This window comes from Pangasianodon hypophthalmus, chromosome 14, assembly GCF_027358585.1.
Source record: "Pangasianodon hypophthalmus isolate fPanHyp1 chromosome 14, fPanHyp1.pri, whole genome shotgun sequence".
Classification (NCBI taxonomy): domain Eukaryota; kingdom Metazoa; phylum Chordata; class Actinopteri; order Siluriformes; family Pangasiidae; genus Pangasianodon; species Pangasianodon hypophthalmus.
In genome coordinates, this window is record NC_069723.1 from 10686493 (window position 1) to 10707037 (window position 20545).

General features: G+C 39.0%; 1 protein-coding gene across 1 annotated transcript; it reads right to left on the minus strand.

Annotated features, from left to right (window-relative positions):
* Window positions 1-7416: 7416 nt before the first annotated feature.
* Window positions 7417-20380, minus strand: appbp2 (amyloid beta precursor protein (cytoplasmic tail) binding protein 2). Its single transcript, XM_026924308.3, has 13 exons — window positions 19992-20380; window positions 18386-18474; window positions 17815-17966; window positions 17609-17732; window positions 17162-17330; window positions 16980-17069; window positions 16745-16812; window positions 14516-14621; window positions 14260-14384; window positions 13637-13722; window positions 13221-13411; window positions 12794-12959; window positions 7417-11815 (listed from the first exon to the last, which is right to left on the minus strand). The coding sequence occupies exons 1-13, from the start codon at window positions 20127-20129 to the stop codon at window positions 11553-11555; spliced, it is 1767 nt and encodes a 588-aa protein (XP_026780109.1). The 5' UTR covers window positions 20130-20380; the 3' UTR covers window positions 7417-11552.
* Between the last annotated feature and the right edge of the window lie 165 nt (window positions 20381-20545).

Here is a 20545-nt window from a genome sequence, read left to right on the forward strand (position 1 = left end):
CACTGGAAAAAAGAAATAAAAAGGAACAAAAATTTCATCTGCTGAAATGTGGCTGCTTTCCAGCTGCTTCAAACCTCTGGGATGACAAATTGGTGTAAACTGAACAGCCCATTTTTCCTTGGACTTTGGCAACAAGAGAATCTGCTAATAGTCCTTGGTGAAATCCAGGATCAAATAAAAACTAGCCATGACAAGCCAATCTGTGAGCTCATCAATATGAGACATTGGATAAGCATCAAATTCCTAAATTGCATTTACCTTGCAGAAGTCCACACCAAAATGGACTGCCCCATCTGCCTTGGACACCAACACGATGGAGCTATTCCAGTCACCGTGGGACTTCTGTATTACTTCTATCTCCAGCATTTTCCATAATTTGTAATTATACAAGTTACTATATACTTCCTGGCAGCTTGAACCAATCTGTGTGGATCCACAGAACTGTCGCTCACTCAATGTGTTTTGTTTTTTGTAAGTGCATGCAAATTCCAGTGCCAATTTTCTTATTCATCAATTTATATACACCTGCTCATTCATGCAATTATCCAATCACCCAATCATCTAGATATACTGTAGGTGAAGAGCTTCGGTTAATGTTCACATTAAACATCATGTGTGATTGGGGATAATGGGATCTCAGTGACTGTGGCATGGATGTTGGTGCCAGGCAGGCTGGGTTGAGTATTTCAGAAATTGTGGTTTCTCCTGGGATTTTCATACAAAACATTCTCCAGCATTTACATAGGATGACGCAAATCAGCAGAAAAGCATTAGTTCTGTGGGTGGAAACACCTCGTTGATGAGAAAGATCAGAGGAGAAAGAGTCCAGGATTTTACAGAAAGAGGATGACAGGAGGCAGAGGCACAGTTGAGGTTGTCCAGCCCAAGACTTACACTGAGGTCTCTCCTGTCCAGATCTAGGCTTCTGCTGAGGCCCCTCCTGCTTGAGGCCAGTGATGTGGCCTCTCCTGTTGTGCAGAGGAGCTGTAGGTACCCAGATCTGCAGTGAGTACACGTTTCATTTGTCTGGTTTTTTTTGGTATCTGCACCTCAGATGGTTGCTGATCCTCCAGTGGTTGTCGTTGCTCCACCTCCTGACACCGCTGAGGAGGTCAACTTAATACTTCCTGACTTCGCAGACTTACTCCTTGACCCACCTTTGCTGAGGATGTAACTCCTTGCCATGCCCTTGCAGAGGACCTCATTCTATACAGAATACGGCCGTCCTTGTCCTGCCTTCACAGTGGACGTCATTGCTCCTCCCAGACAATGACAGCCTTGAGTTCTGGGGGACATTTTTAACTTGGTTGTTACTCTTCAGGAGCCATACTTTAAGTGGGAATGGGTACTGCGTTCATATCTTTTTGTTTTGGGTTCATGTCATGTGATAGTGTTTACAGGTGTCTATGTCTTGTAGTGAAGTCTTATCATGCCTTTTTTTTTAGTGTCAGGTCTCAGCCTTGTTTTTCTCATCCTGTACTTTCTGGTTTTGACCTTTGCCTGTTCACCACTTTTATGGTTATGGATTACACTTTACATTCACTCTCTCTTTCCATTTCCAGATGAGAGAACACTGTACATTTTAGCTACCGTGTCTCACTGGAGCTTTTTCTTTCTTTCTTTCTTTCTTTCTTTCTTTCTTTTTTTTCTTTCTTTTTTTCTTTCTTTTTTCTTCTTACTTTTTCATTTTTTCCTGCATTTATCTGTTTGATTTCTGATTTACTGTTTGAATTTTTTTTATTCTTTGTTAATGGGTTTCTATCACGCGTGATGCGTGTCTGCTAGCTCACTATAGACTGAGTGCAGCATCTGATCACTTTTGGCATGTCTGTTAATTTTGTAGAAGGCAGAGAATTTGCTATCATCATTCTTAGCGGTCACAGGGCTGCTCAGCCATCTGTTCTGTGCTGTGTCTGTGCTTGCTTTGTGTGGTGCTTGTGCATCCACTCAGTGAATCTCTGTGAATCAATGGTGCAGTGGTCCAAGCAATTGTGCCTGGTGGTGTTCTGGCTGTGTGGGACATTATTATTATTATTATTATTATTATCATTATTATTATTATTATTATTATTACAGTCATAATGATTCTCAGATTTCCCAGCTTTCACATACTGAATTTAGGCACTTCCTGCCTTAAATCACTGCACATTAGAAATACTTGTCCTTAATTTTGTCCCTGACTAGTTTTGAGAGGTCCTTGGTCTTCATGATGCTGTTTGTTTAGGTATGTTCTCTAACAAACTCTCAGCGCTTCCATTAACAGGTGTATTTTATATTGAGATCACATGACCCTATTTTCACACAGGTTAACATCATTCATCTAATTATGTAATTATGTATTATATAATATATGATATAAATTATAGAACTTCTGAAAGCAACTCATGGCACCAGGGCTAATGTTGGAGTTTCATGGCAATGATGGTGAATACTTATACAATCACTTTATGCAAACAACTTTTTACATTTTTTGTTTGTAAACAATTTTGCAATATTTAATTTCTCTACTATTCTCACCATTATGGGATATTTTGTTTAGATTCATGACATATAATCCTAATTAATACATTTCCATTTCTGGTTGTAACAGTACAAAATGTGGAAATGTTCAAGGGTAAATATTTATGAAGTGGATAGTAGCACAAGTTCACTGGAGGCAACAAAACACTTGAAACAAAAGCCCAGGCTAAAATGAGCAAGCAGCACAAAGTCCACTTGGGTGATCAGGTTAATGAATGTAAGTGTATGTAGATTATATAAAACTGGTAGAAGTGTTTTCCAGTTACTATGACCTGTAACCAAGAACAGACACAGAGTGTATTGCCAGATTCTTTGCATTTAATTTTATTCCTTGTTTTCATTTGCTGTCATTTTCCTTTGTAGTCATCACATATGAATGGTGAAAACACCACAGTGTCCTTCAGTGTTAATCTTTCACACCGTAGATGTGTGGCTCCTGCTTGATTGGAATGAAAACTTGCATCCACACTAGCCCTTTGTGGACAACACCCCTGACTTAGGACTAATAATGAACAAGTCAGAAATAAAAATGATCTATTTGCAAACAATAAATGAGGTAGACAAGTGCTTAAAATGATAAATGGTTTAACAAATTCAGGTCAGTGAAATGATAAATGATGATCGGATAAATCTCAAAGGACTAATTTACTGTAATGAAGAAGACTCAGGAGAGTTGTGAGAATCCATGAGAAGGTGGTTTATTAACAAAATAGTCCACAATCCAGAAATCACCACAGTATAAACAGAACCAAAGGTTAAATACAAAGAGCAGACAGATGAAGCAAGGCATGAGTCAAACATGATAAGGTAAACACAGCTCAAAGGCTCAGTACTTACAGAAATATGATAATCAACAAGGCTTCTTAAAGTCTGGAAAAAGGAAATGAGTAACAACCAAAGAAAAGTCTGTAGTATTTGGGTGACAGTTCTCTGTTGGTGTGGTGGTGAATTGTGCCTTATGGATGTGACATTTACTTTCCTCAACTTTCTTTTTTATTAAAAGAAAGTTATATATTATTGGTGGTTTTGTGGTGTGAAGGAAAAACACAGCAGAGATTGTGGTGAAAAAAAGCTTTTAATCAAATCATCTTTATATATTAAGAAATGATTTTTTTTAAAAATGATGACCACATTATTTTTTGTTTTTACCATAAATGCATTTTATTACCTCTTTGTTATTTTTCACTCCTCATACTCACAATACCAGTGATTCTGATTTGGATTGTATCCCTTTCACATTACTTCATGTCTCACCATTTACTGTCACATTGGATCCAAGAGCAAGCTGATCCAAGAGCAATTTGGGACATTTTATCCCCACCAAGAAATAAACACACACACACACACACACACACACACACACACACACAAACACACAGTTCACACAGCTGTCATAGTTTGATGATAAAAAACATTTTAATACAAGGTTTTTCTCACTTATCTTTATTACCTCATCACACCTCCTGCAGTTCTCATAGAGCTGTTCCCCCATCTCCTGCACTGAGTCTCTCACTGTCTTCTAATATTTCTTCTAAGCTTCAGCCAGAAAGACCTGGAAGTTCAGGAACCAACACTTGTTGGCTTTATTTACTTCTACAGACACTTTTGTAGCCTAAAATAGCCTAAAATATTTTGGTTGCAAAAGAACAAAAGGTCCCCTAAATGTGACTAATAGACACACGCACACACACAGTTTCTTAAGTTCCTTGGGGATATTTGATCGCCATGAAGATGTTAAAACAAATGACTCCTCTCTCTCTCTCTCTCTCTCTCTCTCTCTCTCTCTCTCTCTCTCTCTGTCTGTCTCTCTCACACACACAGGCACACACACCTCACATTAGCAGTCATGGTTTCATGAGAGGTCATTTTCATCTTCCCTTCAAGGTGGTTCAATTTGCTATCTAGCAGCTATGTTATGCAGCAGCTAGCTACTAGAACAGTTTATAGCAGAACAAGACATGGCTTTGCTACAGTTAAAGTTGTCTTCACTGAAAAAAAAATATTTAAAAATTATATATAAAAATATAGCAGTTATAAATAACGTTTTCTGGGCTATAATCTCAATAAAAACTTCTGGAGTGCATTCGAAAATATGTGAATATTCATGAGATTAGACTACTCATTGCAGCCCACCCCAAAACTTTCACAACCACATCCTTTTTAGTATCACCAAGTAACTCCTATTAAAAGCATTAACTGTAAGGAAAAATATTGGGGAAATGTCTAGGTCAACTGAAAAACAATTCCAGAAAATAATTTGGAGACATGGGAAGGGCAGGGTTAGAAATTGTACTACAGCCAGCCACTAGAGGGCCTCAGAGAAATTTTGGCTTCACTTCTAAACCAATGACAGTATACACTCTTCGAGCACTTAGGAACATGATACTAATACTGAGTAGGGCCTGCCTTTGCTCTCAAAACAGCCTCAATTCTTTGTGGCATGGGTTCCACAAGATGCTGGAAACATTCCTTTGACATTCTGGTCCATGTTGACATGATTGCATCACGCAATTCCTGCAGATTTTTCAGGTGCACTTTCATGCTGCGAATCTCCTGTTCTACCACATACCCAAGGTGCTCTATTGGTTTCAGATTCGGTGATTGGGAAGGCCACTGAAGAACATTGAACTCATTGTCATGTTCATGAAACCAGTTTGAGATGACTTTCGCTTTGTGACATGGTGCATTATAATGCTGGAAGCAGCCATTAGAAGATGGGTAAATTGTGGGCATGAAGCGATGCACATGGTCAGCAGCAATACTCAAATAGATTGTGGCATTCAAGTGATGATTGATTGCTATTAACAGGCCCAAGCTGTGCCAAGAAAACATTCCGCACACAATTCCACCAATTCCACCTTTTGACTGTTGACACAAGGCAGGTTGGGTCCATGGATTCATGCTGTTGGCACCAAACTCTGACCCCCACCATCTGTGTGCCTCAGCAGAAATTAAGATTCATCAGACCAGACTATGTTTTTTTCCAGTCTTAACCTGTCAAGTTGTGGTGAGCCTGTGCCCACTGTAGGCTCAGCTTTCTGTTCTTGGCTGACAGAAGTGGAACCCGACATGGTCTTCTGCTGTTGTAGCCCATCCACCTCAGGGTTCAACTTGTTGTGCATTCTGAGATGCTTTTCTGCTCACCACAATTGTACAGAGTGGTTATCTGAGTTACTCTAATCAACAAGGCATTTTCATCCATAGAACTGCCGCTCACTGGATGTTTTTTCTTTACTGCACCCTTCTGAGTAAACCCTAGAGACTTTTGTGCATGAAAATCCCTGGAAATCAGCAGTTATAGAAATACTCGAAACAGCCCATCTGGCACCAACAATCATGCCACGCTCCAAATCACTGCGATCACATTTTCCCCCCATTCTGATGTTTGATGTGAACATTACCTGAAGCTGATGGCCCGTATCTGCATGTTTTTATGCACTGCTGCCACGCTCAAAATCATGCACTGGCTGATTAGATAATCGCATGAAGTAGTAGGTGAACAGGTGTTCCTAATAAAGTGCTCAGTGAGTGTATGTGGGTGGAAATCGTAACAGGGATTCAAATGTGAAGTCAAAATGTCTTTGAGGCCCTCTAGTGGCTTGCTGCAGTGCAATTTTTAGCCTTGCCCATAACACATTAACACATGGCTTTACAATATAAAATTACATTTTTTCCTTATTACTAGCACCTAGTTATGTGTGAAACAAAGGTTTGAAGTGGTTGCACTGGAAACTGTGTCTAAAAGTTTAAACTCTCTGTCACCCATCTTACTAGTGACAACTTCTGGCCATACATACTAAAACACTACACACTAACATCTGGACTTTTAATGTTAATAATAAATAGATAAAATATTTTAAAATGTCATGTGATGGTACTTGTGATTACAATATATGTGACATTGTTTTGAACAAGGGCTTCAAAGATTTGAGTGGTGGAATAAGGGGTAGTGTATATAGGGTTTGAATTTTAGCTTATAGTATTAAATGTCAAATTTATGCTTGTTTTGTGCAGTATGGAATGAAAAAAGTGGCCTAAAAGAAATTATGTATGTCAATTTAAAGTGGATATATGCAGTGGAAATATATTAAATAACAAAAGCAAAAGTGTCCAAATACTTATTTCCTGTTACTGTAAATATCTTCTTAACTGATATTAAGTAAATGGTATGAACTGACAAAATGGCAAGCATTGACGAGAACTACTGGAAATTGAAATAGCAGCGTGAATTTAATTTAGATTATGTTTTAAAAATAGGCAATTTAGCCTCTCGCGAGAATACAACACAGCAATACCTGATGCATCTAGTAATATGGATGATGGGGAAGTGGTGGCTCAGGCTTTGAGCTACTGATTGTAAGGTTGTAAGTTCAAATTCCAGCACAGTAATTGTTGCTGTTCCATCCTTGAGCAAGACCCTTAATGCTCAATTGCTCAGTTGTATCCTATCCAAAGTTGCTTTGGATAAAAAGCATCAGCCAAATGAACAAAATGTAAATGACTTCAGTTAGGTAATATACTGCTGAAATGACTGAGCTAGACTAGTTTGTGAAAGGTGATTTGATATCCAAATGAGCAAAAAAAAAAAAAAAAAAAAAAAAGACTGGTGTGTTGTTCTATCAGAGAACACTCTGCTGACTGGAATGAACTAGATGCTGTTACGTGAGGTATGAAAGACATTTTATATTTGTGGTGGACATAAGTATAGATAGTGTCAAAATGGTATTTTATTTTTGGTAACAAGCTTGAATATTTGAAACAAGTAGTGGGTTTTATTTTTTTTACTTTTTTCTCTTTTTTTTTTCCAAAAAGTGCAGGATATATCTTCTCTGTTTGCATTTAACATTTGAGTCAAACATTCAATACATTATATAGATATTTGCAAATGAATGAACATTTGAAGACAATCATGTTTTAATATTGGTCTTATCATTTTGTCAAAAGGAAAATAATTTACAAGGCCCACATCAGCTATATATTCTTTTTGCCCCTAGTTACAGGTGTTCACAGCTGCTGTGGATACAATAAAACTGAACAAATTCGATGGTTACAGATGCAGAAATGATTTTAGCTACACACACATACAAACTTACAACAAATAACTGATCCAACAGTGAAGATGTCAAGGATTCATGACCTCTATAGTGATTAAGTGTGTTAAAGAAGTATTTTATTGAGGTCTGTTTTTTAAACAAGAGAAAGCCTCCTTCCTACAGATGTTCCATAAGTGCTAACCCAATGTGTAAAATAAGTTTTAAAGCAATATTCCACAGTAAAGGATCATACGCAGTAATATAGATGATGGCAATTTCCATGATTAAACTAGCTGTGTTTTATTAAAGTCAGTGTCGCTGTCTCCACACTTCCAAAGTGATCAACATGTTTATAGCGATGTATTAAAACAGAGCCAAGACTGGTCAAGGAAATGTTTCTGAATTAGATTTTTTTTAGCATGACATAAAAATTACATATTTTTAAATAAAAATAAATTTAGCATTTTGGCTCACTGTTGGGAAAGCTACTAAAACTTGAGTTACACAGCTACCATCAAAGCTACAATGCACAGAAACGTACATAATTACATGAAAACAAAAAGCAAAGCCTTTTGATGTTACTTTATTATAAGCCTGAAATAAACTTGAATATTACTTCATTAAACTTGGCATCTTCATATAATAAGTAGTTTGTTCGGGCTTGCTGCCTGGTGGAAAAAGTGTCAAGCTCTTCCTATCATACAACAGCTACCAAACGGGGAGGGTGAAGGATCTTTTCCAACTGCTGCTCAGGCTGCGTCACAGCGCAGCATAACACTCAGAAGAAAGTGCTATCTACCCTCTTCCGCATACATGGGCTCACAGAAGTGTGAGAGAGAGTGAGGGAGAGAACATCTCTCCAACCCAGAGAACACAGCCAAATTTGATCCCTTGGGTCCTGGCCATGGATAGCTGTGGCATTGTCAGGATTGAAACTTACGATCTCCTGAAGACAGGGCAAACATTTTTCTGTTGTGCCTCTTGGGAGCCCGGAAAAAGCGAATTTCAACCAAATCATTCAGTTGACAGTCAAGCTACTACAAACTACTAGGAAATTATAAATAAACTTATAACAAGAGTTTTTCCCCCAGTATTGTATGCACCTTTTCCAAATTTAATGAAGTATTCGAGAAAGGCCGCTCCCTTTCATAGTTTGCAGTGTCTGATCTGGCTTTCTTCATGAAACATGCAGTGTGCTGTCTATTCCCCAATGCACTCTGGGAAAATAGCTCCCAGTCTCAGCAGTGTTCGGACTCAAATACAATATATTTTATACAGGTAACATATTCAGCCATCTAGTAATAACAGTAAAGTGATAAATTGACAAAGCATTCAACATTCCAAGCATTTTCTATTAGTTCATCAACAGTGATTCATTCAGTGCAAATTAGAGCCAGAAAACTTTCTCAGTTCCAAGATTTCTGTTTATATGCAATGCACTCTCTGGGATTATAAACCATTTGCAAGTTTATACATCAGTGTATATGTAATTACAGATGCAATAGATGACTACTAATAAAGAAAGGCCATCATTTCTGTTTTAGAAACTATTGCCCCACTAAATTGAGACAAGAATGAATACCTTCGGATCTTTCAACGATTTCCAAATCTCCACTGCGCTACACTGTTACACCACACCATACAGGACCAACTGAGGAATACAAATCATTTAGAATAAAAGTATCTAATCTGGGTGAGATAGATTGACTTTTTATGTTGTTTTTTCTCCCCTTATTTTTCATGTGCATGGACTCATACATCAACTTATTACAATGGTGGAAGAAATGAAATGTATTCCCAAACAACAAAATTACATCTTTACTGTTATTTTACAGTCACAAATATCTGACTACATCCTCAGGATGATCAATAAAACTCTGCCCTGTTATTACAAATCATCACTCAAATGGGAAATACTCATTATCAAGATCACAGGTTGTTTTTATTGGTTGTGTTGTAATATTCCAATAATACATTTTTCTGTGTAAACAAGGCAAACTTTTTCACTACTCCCATTCCCTTTATATCATCTGCAAGGTGTTGAAATCAGATTTTCAACAGTATAATGGGTGAGGCTAACCTCAGTGCACTCAAAAGTGGAATATGAGAGCTAAAAGAGAGCTAGTGTTGCAATTCAATTTACTAATTTCACGGCAGGGTCTGAAGCAAACGTATGGGCTGACAAAGCCAGAGCACCACCAGCTTAGCGTCCTTTAAGGCTAAGGCTGGGACTTTACTTAGCGCTGGGGTCTTCACTGCAGCATGACAGCATCGGTACATTCCAAACCACTCCACCTAGACCAAGGCAACGCTCTGCATTTACTATTCTATTTTGTTGTTGTTGTTTTTTTTTTTTTTTTACTATTAACACACACATTCACACATTACACTTCACAATCTGATCTTGTCACCTAATATAGAGAAAAAAATCCCCAACATCATTTAAAACAATAGTCCTGTAAAATATAACAATCATATGTTTGAATGTGTGATTGGGAAAGTTGTGTTTGAGAATACTGCCTCTGTTAAAAGTAACAAATGCTTCTATGTAAACCTTGTTTAAAGCTTCACCAAGCATCTTTTTAGTTGTGGATTTTAGAACAAGTGGAGAGAGATCATTAATAAGTAACAGAAATCAAACTGTCAGGATTTAATTAATCAGGAGTATGAGATTACAGCCATCATGTGCATGGTACATGGTGACTAATTAAGTCTGCCTCCATGACAGTGCTCATCAGTTCACACCAGCCCTACACTATAAACACAACCGTAACACAATTGGTCCCTCTGTAGTGGAGCCTCTTCACAAAGCCGGTTGCAGTGATCAGCTCTTTTCTCTGGCAGAGGGCCAAGGGCCTTAATCAGTGCAAATCTGAATAGGGCTCTGAAAGGATAATAATAATGACCAATTAGAGCAGGCCACACGAAACACTCGTGTGCATCACCATTGTCAGGCTGTGTTTAAATGTTGCTCGGCCGTTTGACTCTGCAGTGGTTAGTGTGTCCTCTCCCCCTCTACTCACTCATATTGGCAGCCATGTTCTCACCATCAGTTTTAATCAGTCATTTTGGCTCATCCACTTGCAATGATACACCTACAAATTTATAGCACACTTTGTATATAAATTATTGGCATTTTTAAATGAAACTATGTCAATACTAATACGCAAGGATACAAAAATCAGGAAAAAAAAACAAAAACAAACTCCGCATGAAAAGCAATAATAAATCCACTGGTCCATAAAGTCCATTCCTCTCATCATGGCATGAAAGGAAAAAGAAACCAGAAATGATTAAAATGTAACACAGGTTTCCAAACACATACTTGCCAAAACAGAACAAATGGGTAATCATTAATGCAGGGCTCTGCATTGCGTGGAGAAGTGGCAAACTTCATAAAGAACTTAAACACAAGCATATGTGGTGCGTGTCTGTCCTTCACTTGTCCCAAGAAAGTGATGGGTCTCTCTGTCCAGCCTGCCTCAGCGTGCACGCTGTCCTAGCATTAGGAGTGCAGCCACAGTATATATGTGTGGCGCAATACTTCAGATAGCAGCCCACCCTAGGCCCCCCCCCCCCAACAAACAAACAAACAAACAAAAAAAACGGCATTTTATATTTCAATCTGTAAAACTAATAGGCTGCTTTCTGTTTTTCTGCCTATTTTTCTCTCATTTTTTTTTTTTTTAGCAAGTCAGATAAATAATCAGGTCCTCTGAAATCTAAAAATCCTTTACAGGAACGTGAACTTGGTGCCATCAGAAGGCTGTTTTTCCACCAGAAGAGTTCTGATAGCATTGGTAGAGATGTCATGTCTCTTCACCAGGGCTCATGTGAATAACAGGACTGTGGGACCTGCTTACATGGGTGACCTTGCAGCTTTAGGATCCAGTCCCACTCGCTGCTGTGTGTGATTAGGTGTGAATAAATCCAGATGAGGATGTGTGAGAATGCAGGTGAGTGTAGGTGTGTGGAATGAAGACCACAAGGTCCTGTAATTTAACCCATACAGGAACGTCCTACAGCGTGGCTGTTTGACAGCAGGAAGGACTGCACCACTTCGTCTGTGGCCTGGGGGCTGGTGTTGACGTCCTCTAGGGCGTCGGCCACTGCAAACTGCCTGTCCCTCAAACGGTTCCAGTTGGACAGGATGTTGTGGTACTCAAACACTTTCTCGTAATTCCCCACAGAGTTGTAAAGCTTGATCAAGCCTCTGTAATCATACTCCAGTCCACTGTAGCCCTCTCCAAACAGCTTCTTACCTACAGAAATATATAAGGCACATGCTAAAATTATAACAAATCTAAAGGCCATTAGGATTCCAGCTGGACAACCAAAAAACAAACCAACACATCTCAATACTGTATCTCCAAACAGACATCTAAGTCAGACTGTGTCACAGATATTAGCCTTATACTAATTATGCAATGCAGGTCATAGCTTTAACCATGATTATATGGTCCACTGGCTGACACAATACAACAGTGTAGTGTCATACAGTCATATGGATGGATCCCACTTTCACAATCTCAACCAACAAATCCTAATCAGCCAATTATCCTATTATCATGACCAATTCTGGGTTGACACTTTGAACTAGCAGGTGCATGGTTTGCTATAAAGAAGCTTGTTTGCTTCTTTATATACTCAAAAGTAAAAGGCTTTAAATGGCAGAGCCCATGAGGAAGCACTGGAGTACAGTTTATTTCTGTAAATTTTAAATCCAAATGTAGCTTTGTGGTTGACACTGCTCTTCTTTTTATTTCTCCTCCATTTTCTCCTCAATTTGGACACCTGCCAATTTCCACCCACTATCCAGATCTCCCATACCATATGACAGGAAAGGGTGAGCTTCCTCAGAGACACGCAAAGCCAGCCAACCAAATCTTTTCAAACTTCTGCTCATAGTGTCACAGGGCAGCAAAACATGCTCAGAGGAAAGCATTATGTGCCTTGTTTTGCATACATGAACTCACAGACCCTCACAATTGGCTAGTGCTGCTCTGACTGACAGAGGACAAAGCATCCACACCATCCCTCCCACCCAGTAAGCACAGCCAATTTTGCTCTCTTTATGGCCATGGAATCACTGAGATTTAAACTTGTGATCTCCAGATGACATGCCGGATGCTTTCTGTTGTGTCACTTGGGAGGGACAATGCTCTTTAACAAAGGCCCTTCAATGACCCTGATGGCATGAGCTTTGGACAGGTATGTATGTACATTTATGTTGGGCTCACCAATGGCGATGGAGCGGAGGTAGAGCCGTTCAGCGTCATCATACTGGTTCATGTCGTAGTTGTAAAGGGAGGCCAGGTGTCCCACAGACAGAGCTACCTCATAGTCCTCCTGTCCCAGTAACTGCTCTTTGATCTGGATGGCCTTGATGTGCATCTCCTCAGCCTCCTGCAATACAACACCAATGACAGGGAAAATGACAATGTTTTCTTTAATGAACACAGAACATCAGAACATCAGATTTATCTTAGTCCAATTATGTGACACTACGCCATTAAAATCAAAACCAACTGGGAGCTGTTGTCACTGATTTGCTTTCTAACCCATAGGTGATCATATTAAACACCTGTCATGAGGCATTCTTTATCATTTATTAATGTGGATTAAAGTAGCCTCACTCAATGAAAGAAAAAAATAAAATCCTCTAACCTTGAACTTGCGCATCGACTGGTAGAGACGGCCCAGGTTGCCGTAATGTTTCGCTGTCTGGACGTTAAACTCTCCAAAGGCTTTTTTGGCCAGCTGGAGGGAGGAGAGGTGGAGGTCGTGGGCCTCCTGCAGAAGGCGCTCTTCCGTTTCTTTATTATGGCAGTCTATGGCAATTTCTTCCAGGATCAGTGCTAGTGAAGGATAATTAACACACACACAAGCAGTATGAATAAAATTGCTGAAACTAATGGAGTGAAATAAGTGCTACGTTTCCAACACAAGAGGGAAACCAACAGAACCACAAGGACAAAGCCACTCTAAAAGGTTTTTTTTTTTTTTAAAGCTTTTCTCATCTCTTCTCTTTGCAGACATCCCACTTTGAAGGAGTTATAAATGTTGTTGAGTGAGGCTCTCACCTTTCACCCTCTTGGAGGAGGCCAGTAGTAGATGATCCTCAGGGAGAATGTGAGTTATGATGTCTATGGCCCGTTCTGCATGAAATCTAAACACAACACAAGTCTTGAGTAAGACCACTGAGAAACATGATGCATCAACTGGGAACTTTATCTTATTGAATAAACTGTTCTGTGAATAAAAATAAAGGCGTCCCCTTTCTGACAGAACAATTTAACCGTGTTAAAGGGTAGAACAGCAAGCAGAGGTCTGTGTTCACATGTCTGACAATCAAAAACACTTCAAGAGCCATTGAAAAATCCCAAAGGAATAACATTGTTTATGACTAAAATTGTGATTTTATTGCAAGTATCCTCCTATCTTGTGAACAGCTATACTTGGCAGCGAAATGGTATTTCCCTCGAATTAAATCTGTTTGCATGCTTTCTCTCTTTGTGCTGGGACATTCTTGCTCTTTTGCCTCTGGCCTACCAAATATGAAAAGACTTTCCTAGGAGCAGAAAATGTGAGAAAATTAACAATACCCCCTGCTGATTTCCAAAAAATCAGATCTCAGTCAGTATCTGGTACCCCTCTCTAGCCAAATAGCCAATTATTAGGTCCATGAATAGAAAGCCTTACTCACAGTGCATTGTCAAATTTTCCAGAGCTGTACTGGTGCACATAAGAGGAGTATGCTAGGTCCTCGTGTGCTGTGGCCACATGGATGTTTTTCCCTCCAAACACAGACTGCCGAATATCCAGGGCAGTCTGACAACACAGCCACGCGCACGCACACACACACACACACACACACACACAAATATCAGTGTGATTAATAACCAATAAAAGAGCTTTCCCTAAATGTGTGACGATTGTCAAGAAAACAACTCTGAACCCACCTGATATATGGCAACAGACTGGCAAATGTTATCCACATTTAGAAGATAAAATCCATAATCTAGCAGCGTATCAGAGTACTTTGGGTGCTTGTGTCCAAAATGTTCCCTGAAAAAAAAAAAATGCATTCATGCATCAGTAAAAGAATGTGCCCTGCAGGATTATTAATGTGAAAAAAAACACAAACAAAAACAAAAAAAAAACACTCCAGTTAAAGCAGGGCTTGGCAACATATGGACAAACTGCAGCTGCTATTTCCTCATTGAATGCCGAGTATAAATTTGTTTAGTAGTGAAATTACATTTAGTGTTTAATGTCAAAACACTAAATGTAAAAGCATTTTATTACTTATTATGAGCTGCAAACATAATATACAAATAATGCTCAAGTGGTGCTAATCATGTCTATTCTCCACTGAAAAAATTCCACATGTGCTTTCCTGAAAGCAAGAAAATCACTAAAAATGAGGCAGACAAAGAAAATCTACTAAGATGGAGGGTGTCAGAATATAAATATATACTTTTAACATCATGGATCACTGAAAATCCAGATGCAGAATGCTGCTATAAATTTTATAATATATAAGGATACACGAAGAAGCTAGACAATACTGCTGAAAAAAAAAAATCTTATGAATGATTCTCGATTATGATTTAGATTTTTTTTTTTTTTTTTTTTAGTTCTTACATAATGCAATTGAAAGAATGATGCAATTTATTTCAAACCAAAGTTTTTTTTTTTTTTTTTTTTTTGTTAGAAGGGACTTTGGAAAATGTAGCTGTACAAAAATAGTAACAGCACCATCGATAGCAAACAAAGTCTCTTTTAAATAATGAATATATATAAAAAAAAACATTGTTTGCACTGTTTGCTATTGATAGTGCTGTTACTATTTTTGCACAACTTAACGAACCAGTCTTTCTTGACAGAGTAAATGGGCACCATGTCTTTTGCGATATGAAATGGCACTGCATCAGTAATTTCGTTCCCCTGGGGGATCTTCCTGTCATATGGAACACAACTAGTAAATGTTTTAGCTACTGCTGCATTCAGCTCGAGGTCGCAACTTGTAATTCCCAACTTCCAACCAGTAAAAACCAAAGAAAAATTCCTACTCCTCAACTTGGGGTATTCTCCTCAACTCCAAGTTCCTTCCCTGTTTACGGAGGGATATCAAATCAACATGGCTTTCAAATCAACATGGTTCCCTGGCCAGGAATCGAACCCAGGCTGCTGCAGTGAGAGCGCTGTTGACTAATCACTAGCCCTCCAGGGACCCATTTCGTGCATCAGATTAAACCAGTAAATTAAGTTTTCAACACATCTTATCAGTAAATTAAAACTTGGATGTGTTTGTTAGAAGTGTAACACTTACACAATTCAAATTCAATAAAAATAACAGTGGTGTCTGTAGGCAATTTTGATTTTTTTTAAAAAAAATTCAGCAAAAATAAGCACTGCCTGAATACAGTATGTGTCTTAGGTTTCCACTTTCAGCTGATTAATACATTAAACATTATAAAAGTGCGATAACTGAAACTTAATGACACATTGTTTGTGTGATCCTTTCAAACTCTTAGCAGTGTATAATGAAACAAACGCTGTGCATTTCAGTCTAACAAAAATTAAACATTAGCTCTCTGGTCAAGCTTTCACTGGTGTAACTCAAGGGGGTCTGAAGCACAAGGCTTTTTATTTCATATTCTGTTAGCTAGTTGTGCTGTAAAAGTCAGCTCTCTGTAGCTCTAGACATGTTTTCAACCCTGTAGCCTATCCCAGTGTATCCAAATAAAGAGGAAACTAGCTTTTCTGGAGATGGAGTCTGGACTTGCTTAAATTTAAATGTTCATAACACCTCACATAATATAAGCAATATTTTCGCACAAATGGTCTGCTTTATCCTGCAGTCTGTCGAATGTATTGTTCAATATACATATGCATCGAACCAAGAGCCTCATATCACATAATACACTGTATAGTTACACCCCTAGTATTCGTGTGTATGTGTATGAGTATGGATAAGCAAGAAAGACTGAGTGTGATGCTTGCTGATCTATTGGATAGAAACATTTATGAAATGCATTGCAGCAAATACTACTGTAGTTATTATTAAATTATTACAGACAAGTTCAAAGTAACGCTAATAATACGATGCTGGCTATTTTAAATAAATATACTTAACATAATAAAACAGTAAGACAGTGTTAACTCATTGGTCAGAGATAGCTTACCGTGCTAGAAATACTGCATGTTTTATCAGCTGCTCAGCTTTCCTGAACTCCCTTTTAACAACACATGCCTGCACGAGAAGCATTTGTAACAACATGAGTCACTGCACAGTCTAAATACATCTTAAGTCTGTTTAGAGATACAGTTATGCTAGTCCATACAGTTTTCATTTATAAATCAAATGTCAGCTGATTGTGGAGAACCAGACATGACCACTCCACAGTGCTAAAGAAATACCTTAGAGGCTTGTCTCAGGACATCAACCACCACCTTCACAGGAAGGCCAACGGTGATCTCCTTCATGGCCTCTATACACCAGCGGTATGCCTGAAACACCAAGGAGCACATATGTCAACATATAGTAAGTTACACTTATTCTAAATGTCCAAAAGATCAGGCCTGGGCGTTCAGCTCCTCACCTCATCATAGTGGCTTTTGGCAAAGAGCAGAGCACACAGTTCTCCGTAAAGTGCAGCCTTGTTGGCATGGTGACCGTGTTTGGCTAACTTGTCCATGTACGACTGGGCCAGTTTGAACGTCTCCTCTCCCAGGTGATATTTGCAGTTGCCATTGCGCACGTGAAGCAACCTGACACAATCCAAACAGGAGGTACAATAAAAAAGGATCTGTGACGTGGCTTGGCGAGGTACGATTTATCACTGAGCAATTGCCGTCATCAACTATGAAGTCACCCAATTCAGAGGTGATTTAGTCACAAGCTTAATTCAGAGCTCCAGCTAAAGCAGGAAAGTAACTGACACCTTGAGCTTTTACTGTAAAAATTGTTGTGTCAAAACTATAGCTAAGTGGTAATATTTTCTTTATCGCTGTCTCTACCATACAGCAGGAAGAATATTTAGCCTCACCTCACACAGCACTCCAGTGCACGATACCAGTGCAGAATCTCATCATGTAACATACACAATTGGAGACACGAGAGGAAGACTTTCTCTGCGTCCCCGTACCATCCGGCATCTGACAGAAAGCCACCTGACAGGAAAACTGAGACATTACTACCACTTTCAGTCAACCATCAACAATAAAAAGAAAAAACGACAGCACAGCTGCTGACCTAAAACAAAGCCAAATTGGATGGCTTTCTCTTTAACATGAGCGTCTGACTCGGCAATGTACGAGCATCTACGGCTGAAGGAGTTGGCCAGGATTGAAGCCACTTTCACGCCGTGGTCCATTAGTGCCTGGAAACAGTGGTGTAGGAGGTGCCTGAGAGGACACAGGTAAACAAATCTCAGAGGCAATTCAAGGAACAAAGGCCAAGTTCTCAGCAGACAAACAAAAAACAACAACATAAGAAGAAGAAAACTCTATGTTTCTGAAAGATGCCTCAACTTTCATTGGTCATACTCATTTACTATAAAGAACAAAATATCTATTCTAAATTTTTTGGGTAAAATGAAGAATCTGGAAGAAGAAAGCCAAAATAAAAGGTAAAGGAAATGAAGATTTCTACAAAATAAAATGTAACAACATTCAAAATGTTTAGCCTGAATGAGTAATAATGAACCTTCCATATCTCATACAGTCATCATCATCATGTTCTAACACTCATTGAAATAAGCCCTATACTCCATTCCTACCCTGTACTGACAAACAAAACAGATCTCTGTCCCACTGTCCAATACCTTTTGTCAGAGGCTCGGAGGACTTTGGCAAAGACCTCAAGCTCACAGAACTCCCCTCCCAGCTGGCAAAGCCGGCCTTGCTGGTAAAGCTGGAAAATACAGAGAAATGCGAGATTGACTAACATTTATTGTCCATGTGGCACAATGCAGACAAGTGACCCTTTCCCTTGGGAAAGTAACAGAGCTGGAAAATGAATGCAAGGAAACAAAAAAGGCCATTCAGTAATAGATACAATCAGAAAATGCAGTTTGCGCAACATCGGTTCTCGGATGAACTTCTCTAAGAACTTCGACATGGTCCTCACTGAACCCTGCTCTGAAACAGGGACACAGTGCAGGACACAAATCCGCAATGACGTAAAGGGTCTTTTACCAAAAACTGGACAGAAATTAAACTTATAAATAAAATAAAAGGATAACTGAAGGTGATATCAGTATGGCAAATAATCATACTGGAATATTTCATGATATTTGGTAAAGTTTTGTATGGTTTTGCTAAAGTGACAAATTATGAAAAATTAAGTTCAGAGATGTTTATCTTGCATCTCCAAAACTTAAAGCATTTAAAGGCAACCTGAAGGGAAATTAGGCCAATAGGGAAAAAAAATATTAACAACAGATTATATAAAAAAAACACTGCCAATTAACAGCACTGCACTGAAATGCATCGTGATGTTAATATATTGTGATATTTATCTAGTTTTAATTAAAGGCATCACCAACACAGACGCTGAGGAGAACTTGAGGGTCTCTTGACCCAACATCTCACACCGTACTTTACAATATTAACCACACACACACACACACACACACACACACCCACCAGGTCCTTACCAAATGCAATGGAAATGAGTGAATCAATATGTGGCTAATGGTTTAATTCAGTGTTCAGGTTTAATTTATCTGATAAGACCTGGTGTGTGTGTGTGTATGTCATTTATGTCATTATCACTGTAACAGTGTTTTATTTATATCCAGCATATATTGTAACTTCCATACACAGCAAGAGAAGTGGTTAACTTTAAATCTGTTGATGCATGAATATAATTACAATCGTAATTTTCATATTATTCAATGTGGGCACTCTATTATTCATACTGACATGAGTGAAGTCGACTGTGAGAAGCATGAACTCTGTCAGCACTTCGACTCGTGCATCCACGTCAACGTAATGACAACATGAGACAGTTATTAGTTTTATATTTGATAACTAAACCACATACAATACACTCGAAACCGATTACTCCTTCAGGGATCGACACACTGACAGCAGGCAGCTAAGTTAACTCATCAGCCTCGCCAGCTAGCTAACATGACTGATATTTACACTCAGTAACGTTACACTTCCTAGGTGTTACAGTATAACGCTACAGACCACTTTTAATAAATTGACACGTTTTCAGTCTAAGCTATCCACTTCCTATTTAGTTAGACACGCTACGTTTTTCAATCGGAGATCGACAGAATTGCTTAAAAACTTCCAGACTTGCTAGTTGAACGTTAGCTAATCTTTCCAGCCAAGTAAACGATAACACAAGCTTCCACGCTAACCTACTAGCTAGTCAAAAGTCCTTCTGTGTGCTACTCATTAACGCCTCATGTTTACCTTGTAGTAGACGTCAAATTGGATATTTTCAGGAAGTGAGCGTATGTCCCGTCGCGACCGACTGTAATTATCCACTACGGCTGATATAGCGGTGTTGTACAGGGTCTCAGGGATCCACTCCAGCTCCACAGCGGCCATGTTGTTTTCCTTCTCCAAATATCCAGCAACAGCCCCCTTTCTACTTTCCCTTCCTTCGCTACCTTATCAAGGTAAAACGCTTTTCTCCGTCACTCCTCATACACCTCAGTCAGCTAAAAAACCCAAGAGCGATCGAAACGGATCGCTGTCGTCTGGGTTATAAACGCGACCCGGTCATAATCTCATATTTTAAATCTGGTCCTCCAACCCCCCTCTCCCTCTTTACCGAAGACGTTTATCGAACTCGACGTAATGACGCAATGACGTACAAGCCGTCGACGTGAGGACGCGCGCAAGCCACGCCCACCAAACAGTATTAGTTTAGCAGAGTATAACAAAACTGAACAACCGATCATGGGACAGTCACTAATCCTCTGTAATCCCGATCGAGCAGCCTGTAAATGCTTCAGAGATAT

What these genes read in the sequence shown, in the direction of transcription:
- appbp2 (XM_026924308.3), bottom strand. Translation starts at nt 20,129, where the DNA reads ATGGCCGCTGTGGAGCTGGAGTGGATCCCTGAGACCCTGTACAACACC. An exon ending in AATTTGACGTCTACTACAAG is followed by an intron (nt 18,475 to 19,991) that starts GTAAACATGAGG and finishes TGTATTTTCCAG; the next exon opens with CTTTACCAGCAAGGCCGGCT. An exon ending in TCCTGAGACAAGCCTCTAAG is followed by an intron (nt 16,813 to 16,979) that starts GTATTTCTTTAG and finishes CTTCTCGTGCAG; the next exon opens with GCATGTGTTGTTAAAAGGGA.